The sequence below is a fragment of the Crinia signifera genome, chromosome 3 (genome assembly GCF_055691185.1).
Source record: "Crinia signifera chromosome 3, ASM5569118v1, whole genome shotgun sequence".
NCBI classification, from domain to species: domain Eukaryota; kingdom Metazoa; phylum Chordata; class Amphibia; order Anura; family Myobatrachidae; genus Crinia; species Crinia signifera.
The window spans coordinates 245,971,730-245,985,213 of NC_139219.1; the positions used below are offsets into that span (position 1 = coordinate 245,971,730).

The following is a 13,484-nucleotide window of genomic DNA, read 5'->3' on the forward strand; positions in this document are numbered from 1 at the left end:
TATCTTACTGATAGAGATCGTATCCTACAGAGAACCCTTATACTACAAGCTATCTTACTGATAGAGATCGTATCCTACAGAGAACCCTTATACTACAAACTATCTTACTAATATAGATAGTATCCCCTATAATAGCATTGTTACAGAGAACCTTTATACTACAGGCTATCTTACTGATAGAGATCGTATCCTACAGAGAACCCTTATACTACAAGCTATCTTACTGATAGAGATCGTATCCTACAGAGAACCCGTATACTACAGGCTATCTAACTGATAGAGATAGTATCCCCTATCATAGCATTGTTACAGAGAACCCGTATACTACAGGCTATCTAACTGATAGAGATATTATCTCCTATAATAGCATTGTTACAGAGAACCCGTATACTACAGGCTATCTAACTGATAGAGATAGTATCCCCTATAATAGCATTGTTACAGAGAACCCGTATACTACAGGCTATCTAACTGATAGAGATAGTATCCCCTATAATAGCATTGTTGCAGAGAACCCGTATACTACAGGCTATCTAACTGATAGAGATAGTATCCCCTATAATAGCATTGTTAAAGAGAACCTTTATACTACAAGCTATCTTACTGATAGAGATCGTATCCTACAGAGAACCCGTATACTACAGGCTATCTTACTGATAGAGATAGTATCCCCTATAATAGCATTGCTACAGAGAACCCTTATAATCCAGGATAACATACTGATATAACAAACACTATAATGACATTCCTACTGAGAACAACCTTTATCATGCATTAGAACATACTGATATAGATAGTATGCCCTATAAAAACATTGTTACAGCGAACTCTTATTATACATGATATCATACTGAGAGATAGTATACACTATAGAAGTTTTGCTACGGAGAACCCTAAAGAATATTACTGATAGAGATAGTATACCCTATACTAGCATTGCTACAGAAAACAACCTTATAATACAAGATAACATATTGATATAGATAGTAAACCTTACAGAGACATTGCTACAGAGAACCCTTATAATACTGGAAATCATTCCAATAGAGATAGTATACACTAAAGTAGCATTGCTACAGAAAACCCTTATACTGGTAGAGATAGTATAACCTATAATACGGAGAACACTTACAATACCAAATAATATACTCATAGGTAAATTGAACCACTGAACATACTTTTCAATGTATCAACATACATCAGATTATTCTATTCTTCTCAGATTCAAATATTCTTATTTGATGCCATTTCTAGTTTAGTTATGTAATGTTACAAGAAAATGTTCACATCTGACTACCTATCTCTTTCCACAGGATCCAACTTTGGGGCAACATGCATTAGATCAACAGTAAATAGGTTGGCCACTATTGGCCAACATGCATTAGGTTCGACATGGACAATAGGCCCACACAAGCAAAATGTTGACATGTTAATAGTCAACACATGAAAAAAAAAACATGAGGTTTTCATATTGTTTTTCTTTCGTTTTCACACCTTACCATCCAATTGGACTATGATTAGTAATAGTAAAGTGTGCTGAATACAGCTGTAGTGGAGCAAGGCACCTGGCCCGGAGCATGGTGGGTAAAATGGTACATTAATTGGGGTCTATGTGCTCTAATCTACAATTTGGCACCAAAAAAAGTGGGAAGGGCATGCTGACCTTTCATGTGTCGACCTTTGACAGCTTGTGTCTACCTTTTTTCCCCATTTCAAACTTGTGCATGTTGACCTTTTGAGAGCAACCTAGACACAGACAACCCGAATACTGTTGACCCTAAGATCCACACCTGCTTCCCACTTAGTATGATATTGAAGAGCACAAGCAATAAGCAACTGATGATGATGATGATTATAGTTATTATCATTCATAAACATCCAAACGTCAAACAGGCATTCTAGTAAGGAAGTCAATTCTATGCCATTCAATAATCTTTACATTTATTATTATTATTATTATTATTATTATTATTATTAATAATAATAATAATATCTATCTTTAATATGTGTGGATATGCATGGACTCCACAGTGTAGAAGTAATTGAATGGGAAAGTTTATGAAGGGTATGTAAACTGAAGGTAATTTGGTAAATTTGCCTGAAGAGGTCAGTTTTTAAGGAATGCTATAAGATTGGAAGACTAGAGGAGACTCTTATTGTGTGTGGGAGGGCATTCCACAGAGTGAGTGCAGCCCGAAGAAAGTCCTGCAATTGTGAATGGAGTGAATAATGCTTGTGGATGAAGAGAGTCATAGAAGAGCCAATAGAGTTCAAGTTTGGGAAATATTTATATGGCACCAGAAGGGTTCCGTAGCGCCTAACAAAGTACATAAACTTTATGAACAAAACAAGAAAACAGCAAAATGACAGTACAAGACTATGCAGTACAAATACATGGTATATATACAGTATATTGCTGCTATCAGATGTCATAACACTCACATAAGCAGGGCACCAACAAGGGTTAGGTGACTTTGTAGGGAATATGGAGTCAATAAATGTTTAAGGATAGGAAAGAAAAGCACAGAAGGGAAGAGAGCCTTGCCCACGAGAGTATGTATATGTGTGTGCGTGTGTGTGTTTAATGAGGGGGTGCACTCACCATGCTTTTCACTGAAATAAAACTTTTCTAGAAGACTGGCGAGTGCACCCTTCATTGAACACACACACACACCCACCCCTCCTCATTGATCTTTATAGACTATTGCTATGTGTGTGTGTGTGTGTGTTTGTGTAATAATATCCTTCTATCTCTCTTTCTTTCTTTTTTTATCTATCTATCTATCTATCTATCTATCTATCTATCTATCTATCTGTTTATCTGATAAATATGAATGATCAGATTTCAGTATGATTGATATAATAACCTATAATAATTTACTAGTCTTAGATCTGTGTTTCTGTATTGAATAATGACCTCCCCAGCGATGTCATCACAGTAATTATTTTTGTTGTGTATACAAGTGTACATTCACGTCTCCCACGTTGCAGCGCACTATGTAATGCACAAACTGTATATGTTACTATAATAGCCACCATCACAGTTTAAGCAGAAGTCAAAAGCATTCCTTTAATAGCGGTTAAAAAGTACTTGAGACGATCATGTTTACAATCATAGGGAAAAGGGAGTATTGCAAAACTTAACTGTCTTGGGGAGTATTGTCTTCTGAACCTGCCTGTTTCCAAGAAGCCAATGCATAGTTCTAATATGTCACAATTCAAATGTCAACATGCTGCTGGAAAGGAAGCCAATAAGCTGAACCTGTGAAAGCTGCCAAAAGAGGTGATTCTAAGTGCTGAGAGAAGTTCATTGTTCCTAAAGGGAAGTACACTTCCAGTGTGAAACTTCTTCTCATTGACATCCATTAGATTTTTTGTTCACATGAAAGCACTTGTCCATTTAGAACAGACGCACAAAGCACTGTATGGCACTTGATTTACTTCCAAATGTAAATTTCAAAGAATATAGTGTGGCTATAAAATAACAAGAATATACTTGTAAAATATTTAAACCATTCTACATGAGTTACCGGCTATGGGGGATCATTGACCTTGGACTGTCCCAAAACAGTTTAGCAAATGTACCCCTCTCTTGCACAGAAAGTTTGCTGTCACACAATGTTCAAGAAGTTGTGTTTTTTCCATGCATTGTAAAAATGCTTAGATCAAAAGTAGGGCAACGTGCTAACTTTTTAGTTTCATTGAACAAAACGCTCATTAAATATTTACGTATGCTGTGAGGCTTACGTGGCAGACTGTATGTCACGTGCACTTGTTTTTGAGTGGCACAAGATATTTAGGGATGGTCATGAGATGTTGAAGATGGTGAAGGCCTTACACATCAAAAACAGATGAAAATGTGGAAACAAATGGAGAAAATTGACCATTGAGGCAAGTTTTTCATGAAGATCTAAACATGCCAAAAGTTTGTACTATGATGGTTCCAAGGCTTCTCACTGCTGAGAAGAACAAAAAGCTAAAGAGAACAAGTTACAGACATTCTTGAACAAATTCAAGAAGATTTGCTTTTTTTTTTAGATAAGGTGATAGCTGTGATGAAACATGGATGTTTGTGTACGATCCTGAGACAAAATGCTAGTTCCTGCACTGGAAAACATTATCATCACCAAAAATGAGTTGTGTAAAAATGGTTTCATCCTTAATCAATACATCAACCCATACATAGTTCTTTCTGATTCAGTTTTTGGCCAAGAAAAAGATTGCAGTGCTAGAACACCCTTCATACACAGAAATAGTGTCATGCACATTCCTTATTTTCCCTAAAGTCAAATCTACTCAAGGGAGCCTGTTTTGCATTAGTTACTGACTTAAAGAACGGAACCGTGGAGCTGCTGAGACAGCTGACAGATAGATAGAGAGCTACAGCATGGATTTGACCAATGGAAAATAAGTGTGTGATTGCTAAAGGGGAGTAAATAGAGTGATAACATACTTAATATAATAAAAATTCAATTATATCATCAATCTCCTTATTTACCTCATACCATAGCATTTTTAGATCTTCTTTTGCTGAGCAAATGAAGTACACAAACTGATGAATATTTGCAAATATTCTTGCTTTTTTTATGATCATGTGGTCGGTAAAGTCGAAGAGCTATCAAAATATGTTATCATTTCACAAAACAGAGTGAATCCTGCACAAAATCAATAAATCAGTTGACTCAAATTCAAAGTTATTACATTTTACTTTACTGTGTTCCCTCCCAGATATTCAGTGGATCTTCTTTTTCAAATCGTCCCACTATATGGGGTGCAAATGCTGTGTTTGAGTCCATTTGAATCTATCAACTTTATTGTTCTTACTATGTGAATCACAGCTACCAGCACTTTGTAATAAGCTCAACAGTACTTATGTAATATCTGGGCTCCCGTTTTTCTTATGAGACCGTGTCCCCTCGAGGGGCTCGCTGCGCTCGCCATGCTTCGGGCATGGTGGCTCGCTGCGCTCGCCACACTATATAAAATCAACTCCATGCGTAATTGGTTAGTAGAAGTATGAAAAAATGGGGTGCATTTAACATGGGAGCCCAGATAATACATAAGTACCAGCTCAACATTTAATGGCGATCCCTTTTTAGTTTATACTCCTAAATAAGTATTTCATGAGTTTTACAGATGAATCCTGGCTCATCCTTGCTGGCGATCCGCCAGCAGCATGCTGCTGGCGGATCGCCAGCAACACAGCGCCGCTATCTGACTGTGACGTGCGTGCGTCCCCCACGCACGCGCGTCACAGTATCCGGGCGACGGGGCGGCGAGGCGGATGCATTACTATCCGCCTCCCGCTCGAGGGGCAAGGGGGGGACCCGAGGAGGCTACGGGGGGGGGGGTGCGGTCGGAAGGGGACGCGCGCGCACCTCGTGCTCGTGCGTCCCCTTCCGGCATACAGATGGCGGCGGGGCAGGGGATGGCGATGGCGACGCCATCGCCATCCCCTGCAAAGATGAATCCCGCTACATCTGTAAATATCATTTTCTGACTGTCTTTTACTTTAAAAAAAGCACACACACACAAACACATACTCACACACATATATGTAATGTTATCTTCTCTGCGAAACTGAGTTTTAAACATAATGTCAACCCCTCTGCTGAACATAGTATTTGTAGAATGCAGCAACGTAGAATTAAAGCCAATATTATAAAACTCATTTGATATATAAGTATGGCTGAAATCTCAAATACAATAAGCAAATCTTTCAATCATGCAAACATAATTATTACTGACTATAACATACCCCAAAATTGGGGAATTATGGTTGTTCAACATGTAAAGCAACGTTCCCCAAAAATCTTTACCTGCTTTAAAAAAAAAATGAATATACTTTCTGTAAAATATGACATGAACTCAAATCAATATGACAACAGTGACGGCGTTACCAAATATTTCATAATCATAGTGCTTATTTGAGAATATTACAACATCATTTATTATAAGCTATTGTGCAAAATATTGAATCAGATTTAAAATTCCAATTTGGAAAGCTCATTCAATTAAAAAGAATTTCCATCTTCCTGTGATGAGAATTTTTTTAACGTGTTTCATTCGGTAAAGTGTTAAATGTAATGTATAACTGGCTTTTAGAGCCATCTACTGGAATTGTTAGCAAACTACAACAATTCTGTTTAAAGGTTTAAAAGAGGGTTATTCAGACCTGATTGTATGGCTGCAAAATTGCAGATCCCTACGATCAGTGCTATTTTTCAGCAGGAACCTCTTATTAAATATGACATCATCAGGAACCCAGTTCCTGAACCTGTGCTGGGCCAAAACGTACTTTCCATAAAATAAGTTTTATTTGAAAGCTCTGTTTGAGTGCCTTCATTTCTGAACTATATATATATATATATATATATATATATATATATATATATATAAAATAAAATAAAGGGGTAAGTGACGTTGGATGTTATATTTGTGATTTAAAAGTTTATTTACAAGTCCTCTTGAGTGCTTATGCCTGTTCCTTGGACCACTGCATATGCATCTACCGAGAAGGCACCGGGGCAGACGTTAACTTAAGGGAATGAGTGCCGGGCTGAAGTATACTCTTATATATAAAATTTATATACAGTATACAAGGTATACTGTATATACTATATTATATATATATATATATAACAAGAAGAAATACCCTTTCAGTGCGCTAGAAGTTGTGGGTGGGCAGCAACTCATGTTAGCCCTCCCTGTTAGTGGGGGAATGAAGAGGAAATAGGAAGCAAAAAACAAAGTGAGCCCCTAATTGAAAGTATCCACCACCAATAACAGCAGCCAAATTAGTAACAGTTTAATACAATTTTGTTAAAAAAGACAATAAAACAATTTTTCGTCTGTGTGGAGACATTAATTCAATTCGGTCAATGCAAGGAAAAACTCAAAGCATTTCGTCGAAAACGACTTCCTCAGGGGTAACTTTTCTGTAGGCAACTTAACCTTGAATACAGGTGTAATTTGCTCCAGATGTCAAAAGTTTTCTGACCCAATATAAAGAGGGTATAAGAAAAGATCCTTTGAAGATCTTAATCTTGATGCGAGACCGCATCTAAAAAATAATCAATTTCCAAAATGGGGCCCTTTTGGAAAAAAAGGGGGGGAAACTCCGGAGGGATTCAAATGGACCGTTTCCTATAGTATCAACAGGTTCCTCAAAGACAGAGCTCAGCGTGCATATGGTAGACCAAACTGCAGGTTCTTTAGTTTGGTCTACCATATGCACGCTGAGCTCTGAGGAAGTCGTTTAATGTCTCTTTAGTGATTTATTGTCTTTTTTAACAAAATTGTATTAAACTGTTGTACAGTAATTTGGCTGCTGTTATTGGTGGTGGATACTTTCAATTAGGGGCGCACTTTGTTTTTTGCTTCATATATATATATATATATATATATATATATATATATATATATATATTCCCTTCTATCTATATATCAATAAAAGTTTTTGTAAATACAGAATGCAAAAATAGAGTGTTTCCTATGGAGGAGGCAGTGTGTTTCATATGAAAAGGGGGAGTGTATCTTATGGAGGAGGCGGTGTGTATCATATGGAGAGGGGGGAGTGTATCTTATGGAGGAGGCGGTGTGTATCATATGGAGAGGGGGGAGTGTATCTTATGGAGTATGGAGGTGGTTGGGTGTATCATATGATGAGGATGGAGTGTTTCTTATGGAGGAGGCAGTGTGTATCATATGGAGAGGGGGAGTGTATCTTATGGAGGTGGCGGTGTGTATCATATGAAGAAGAGGGACTGTATCATATAGAGAATGGGGAGTGTATTATATGGAGAGGGACGAGTATATCATATGAATGGGGCATATTCAGATGTTTACCCTTTTGCACTGTGCATCTCTCCACTAAGACTTAATTCTAGTCTATTTTAAAAGTTAAAGAGTGTCATAGTTTGCTTCATAAGTGATGTCCATGATATACTTATTCTGTTGTGTTGTGAACATCTGTGAACTAAATGGGAATAAAAGTGCTGAAATCAATTCACCTATTTATCCTGATTTATATTTAAATGAACTGTAGCCATGGTTAAACTATGCAACTCTAATCAGCCCTGGCCTTATGGAAAGCTCCCATAAACTTAGATTCTCATATCAGAAAAGCTGGGAGGTACTCTGGAAGTTACACTTCATTATTGCACATTTTCTATTGTCTTGTATATTATGTTGTTATTATTTACATTTCACAAAAAAAAAACCTCCAAAATACATTTGTTATGATTGTAATCTATTGGTTTGTATATAAGCATGTTGCAGTAGGAATTAGAACCGCAAACAGCTTAAACATTGATGGGAACGTTTATATGGTGGCACAGAAGTAATGTTCTGGGGGGCCCTAAAAGGTAAATCTAGGCTTGATATCATTAGGAAAGCTGGAACATTGCTATACTAGGCAGCATATGTCATATTTTTTTTTGCTTTCCCAGTAAAGAATCAGGTTTAATGTATTTCTCATGCTTTGGATTGTCTTGCCATGTTTTCTGTATTTAGGAAGTGTAGCTCAGCAGGGAGTGAGATTTGCTAATCACTTCATACAGCACAGTAAAGTTAGTTATGGTCCTATTTGAAAAGGAAAATGATTTCTTAAGCATGGAGCACACAGTTAATGACATGCGGGCTCTAGCACGACCACTGATTATACAGTCTCTTTTTCATAGATATTCTACAGAGTTGTAGCTGACATTGATCCGGGCGAAGAGCTCTTATTGTTCATGAAGAGTGAAGATTATACCCATGTAACAATGGCTCCTGACATCCATGGTAAGCTCCATACTATCCGCCATTGTATAACGCCTACATGGTGTGACCAGGAGGCTGAAAGAAGTTTTGTTAAGTAACAGAATAAATTCTTCAATGCGGCGGACACGTTTTCCATTTCATTATTAGAACATTTATTTTGTTCTGGAATATATTTACATGATTGCGGTTCTGCTGAGTGCACTATTTTTAAAAGTGTTTAATTTCTTCTTTAGTTTCAGATGACTTTGTAATAACTTTTGGCTTTGTTAAACAGAGGAGTGTCAGTACCGTTGCGAGGAGTGTGATCAGCTGTTTGAGTCCAAGGTCGAGCTTAGTGACCATCAGAAGTTTCCCTGTGGAACACCTCACTCGGCGTTCTCAATGGTGGAGGACAACTTTCAGCAAAGTTTGAACGATGACAGCGACCTCATTGAGATGCATCACTCCCATGAGTGTAAAGAATGTGATCAGGTCTTTCCAGACATGCAAAGGTCAGACCTGGTGCTAGATCATGCATTCTATACTTAAAGTGTGGTCTTCTGCTTCTTAAACATGTATAGAGCCAAAGAGAGTCAAAATGATTATAGTATACTGGACTAGGCTTGGAAAGCCACTTGAACTGTTCAACCAAATCACAGTTAGTACAGTACTGTACTTTTTCACAGCAACATCCAACACATAAGATCAAGACATAGTATAGTCTTTACCCTATGTGGCACATTACAACTTCTACCACAACCTTGCATGTTCTGTTTTCGTGTGTGATTTCATGTATTTTGTATGTTTTGTCACTTTGACTGTCATGACATGCTTGTGGCTCATACTCTAATTATAAAATTAAATCTGTATTGGAGAGTCTAGTGCTAAGTTTCAATGATTAGATATTTCCATTAGGCTTTGTATTTCTGATAATATTTCTTATTGCATGTACATGATATAATGGTCTTTCAATATGCACTGAATGGGGATGGTTTTGATACACTTGTGTTGCTTCTGCAGCCTGGACAGACACTTGCTGTCTCACACAGAGGAGAGAGAGTACAAATGTGACCAGTGTCCTAAAGCCTTCAACTGGAAATCCAACCTAATCCGCCACCAAATGTCACATGATACTGGAAAACACTATGAATGTGAGAACTGCTCCAAGGTAATGTGAATTTGTGTTTGGTTGATTAAAAATATGACAGCTAGATAGTGGGATAAAATTCTAAATCTAAACCTCACTGTTTAAAGGTGTTGTGCGAACCAATATACTGGGAGATAGAGCAGTTACTCAGTTGTATGAAACTGTACAAATAATATCATTGGTGGTTATGTAGCACATTAGCACAGAGGTATCACTTAAGGCTGGTGTTATCTGAACATGAGGGTACTATCAGGGGATGCTTCAAAATCACCAAAAGCCAGTTACCCCAGCATCAAAAAAATGCTCTGGTGCTGTCTTATATTTAGGAGTCATGTCTACAGATTTGAATAAGTGAAATGGGGCAGCCAATCAGTTGTTATGAAAAATTACAGTTAGGAGTGGATTGGCTGAGTTTTGGCGCTTGCAAGACATCATACAATTAAATGCTATATTGCTTGTTACAAAATGCAGTTTTTAGCTACAGCAGCATTTGGTAGGTGGTGGGGCTGCTGTTAAGGTCACCATATGTTTTCCCTTGAACCCCCCTGCAGCTCACCAGGAGCACTCCATCCGAATTGGCACTTGATGTGCCATTTTTTACATGCGATAAATCACCCTGCAATTTATCACATGTAAAAGAACTCCCAGGGATCTGCCGGAGGAGCTCATGGGTAATTGGATACGATACATCGCAGTGCTAACAAGCAACGGCGATGAGCCGCTGATGATCTTATTCTAATATATCATACGTGCTGTACGTATGATATAAAGTATCCGATCCGATGTGCATGCACAAGAACACACATCGGATAGGACCTGATGTCAAACAAATCCAATTAGGTCCGATTTCATCCAATATATCGGCTCGATCCATCGGAATCAGATGAAATCAGACTAAATTGGACCTGTGTATGGGGGCCTTTAAATTTCTGGATCTATCATTACACTTCAATTACATGTTGCTCTATGGTCCATATATACTGATAATGTGTATTCATTTCCTAGCAGGTTTTCACGGATCCTAGCAACCTCCAAAGGCACATTCGGTCCCAACATGTCGGAGCTCGGGCCCATGCATGTTCAGAGTGTGGCAAAACATTTGCAACTTCATCAGGTCTTAAACAACACAAGCACATTCACAGCAGTGTGAAGCCATTTGTATGTAAGTGACATGGTTTGTCTTTCCTGATTTTATTTATTTAATGTGTATGTTTGCTTTTATTGTTAAAAGAACATTAACAAATGAGAAATGAATGATGATCATATTCAAGGAAGTATAATATAGGAATAGCGTTCAGTATAAATAGTTATTACACCTGAAGGACAATCTAGAAGGTGTAATGCTGAATGTAGCACAGATTCCATAAGTAACACAAGCCACTGACTGAAGACAGCGTACACTGAGAACAGATATAGGAACATATGTTTTCGATCAGGGCTGCAAAGAAATATTCTGTGGCATAATATGACCTGAGGCCACTACTGTGTGGCATAATTTGTCCTGGGGTCATTACCATATGGCATAATATGGACTGGGGTCATTACCATATGGCATAATATGGACTGGGGGCACTACCCTGTGGCATATTATGAACTTGGGAAACTACTATGTGGCATATTATGAACTGTGGCCACTACAAGGTGGCATCATTTGTTCAGGGAAAATTGTATGGCATAATGTGAATTGGTACACTATGTGGCATGATGTGCTCTTGCAGAACAATAATGTGGTATATTGTAAACTATGGCACCAGTGAACAACGACTGTGGAAAAATGTGCCTCTGTTTGATCATTATGGTGGAGACCCCTTCAAAAAGTTGCTATGGGGCCCATTAAATTCTGGCTACACACGCGGATGCATTTATATGTTCTAAGCATTCTTGTAGTTACAGGTAGCATAAGGTCTGCAGGAAAAAGACAGTTAAACCCACATAATTTATCTCTTTCAGGCATATTTTCAACTCATTTTATATATTATAGAATGAAACTAATATCTAAACAATTCCAAGCTCTACTCTTGTAATTGCAGAATTTGGAAACTTCTTAAGTCAGGCAGTGAACCTAATTTCCATGTAAAGGTGCTATCTGTGTCCAAGCAGAGCCCACACACCATGTACGGCACACCAGTCTGTTTATGGCAACTGGCTCTTATTACACTATACTGCCCAGACTTGAGTGAAAGCTCACCAACACAAAGGTAATTACTCACTGCCTTCACAAACTATTCAGGTCTACCAAATAGAAACCACATGCTAAAATTGGTACTGCATATTCAGTGTACTGCTTAATACTTTTAATAAGCAGAAAATATGCAATTCTGACTGCTATCTTATTCCAGTCTTTCCAGAAATTACAAATTGAGCACGCTAGATGTTGAGAGGATAATGCTCACGGGGGCTCGGAGTTTTGTAAGTTGTAGGGGTTGTTGTAAAGTGATGAAAGATGAGAAAGGATGTGTTCCTATATATTCAATCTGAACATCAGTGTTGTAGGTGCCGGAGTAGAAGAAAAGTGCCTTTTGTTGTATAAGTGTACTGTATGGAAGCGATTAGCCCATCTGGTTCACTTAAAGCTAGATATTATGTACATGGTGCTTTTGCAGAAAGACTTTCTGTTTTCCCAAATCTGCTCAAGGACCACATTAATGCATAACCCCCTTGTTCAATGTGTGAGGCCAATCGGTACAGAGCAGTATAATGCATTGCTTGTCCCTACGCCATCCACGGATTTAATCTTTTTAATTAGTATAATAGCATTTTTACTGTTCCGTCATTAGCAAGTATCCATTAAGGCTTTTTCTTGTATTGTCTCATTAGTCAATGTACAAAATAGACTTCTAAGAAGTGATCATTTGGAAATAAAGGTGGGCACAATAAATCCCTGGCTATTGGGTAACATATTTCATGTGTCCGTAGTAAATGGGTAACTGTAGAGACATTCCATGCCCCTGATTCTTTTTTTCATTCTAATTAGTAGCTGATCATTAAGGCAAAACAATGAATGTTTCCCCAGGCCAGAAAGACAGGAATGGGGCAGTTGTCTATCTCTATATCATTTCCTGAACATTATGGGAAATATATATTCTCTAAAATGATCTTTTATCTTAAATGAATAAATACAGGGAATAGTAACAATACTATTTGGGTACAGTAATATGTGCTGTATTACCGACAGTATCCGCTTTTCTATAGACAGGGTTTGAATGAAGGTAAATTGGAAACCCAGATGTTCTATTTCTTTATTTTCATATTGTGACACTTTATAAAGCAAGGTAATGTAAGGGTAAATATTTGAAAGATGACAGCAAGTGCTCTGGATTGTCAAGGACAAGGCTTTTCCAAGTGCTGAAAGGTTAGCCCTGGTGTGAGTGGAAGTCAGGGATGTGATTACAGTTCATGGGAACCAACAATCCAGGATGAGATACATTCAATTTGGTTTCCTTTGCTTGCTTAAAATAGAGCTATTGTCAGTTTGGGCAGCCCGTCTCTAACCCTGCAAAGGATTGTTGCAAATGACTCGGAATGCTCAGTGTTTACAGTTGTGTGTCTTTGATGTGTGAATGATGAGAACATTATGATTTATAATACATCCTTT

At 37.8% G+C, this 13,484-nt stretch overlaps 1 protein-coding gene across 6 annotated transcripts in view; it reads left to right on the forward strand.

Annotated features, from left to right (window-relative positions):
• MECOM (MDS1 and EVI1 complex locus) overlaps positions 1-13,484 on the forward strand; it is a 463,604-nt gene that overhangs the window by 427,510 nt on the left and 22,610 nt on the right. For 4 of the 6 annotated variants that reach the window (XM_083177809.1, XM_083177811.1, XM_083177812.1 and 1 more), the window contains 4 exons: positions 8,682-8,784; positions 9,038-9,254; positions 9,763-9,910; positions 10,895-11,051. In XM_083177809.1, coding sequence (XP_083033935.1) covers positions 8,682-8,784; positions 9,038-9,254; positions 9,763-9,910; positions 10,895-11,051 — 625 coding nt within the window. The remainder of the gene's footprint in view (positions 1-8,681; positions 8,785-9,037; positions 9,255-9,762; positions 9,911-10,894; positions 11,052-13,484) is intronic. The other 2 variants (XM_083177810.1, XM_083177813.1) reach the window with 1 other exon arrangement.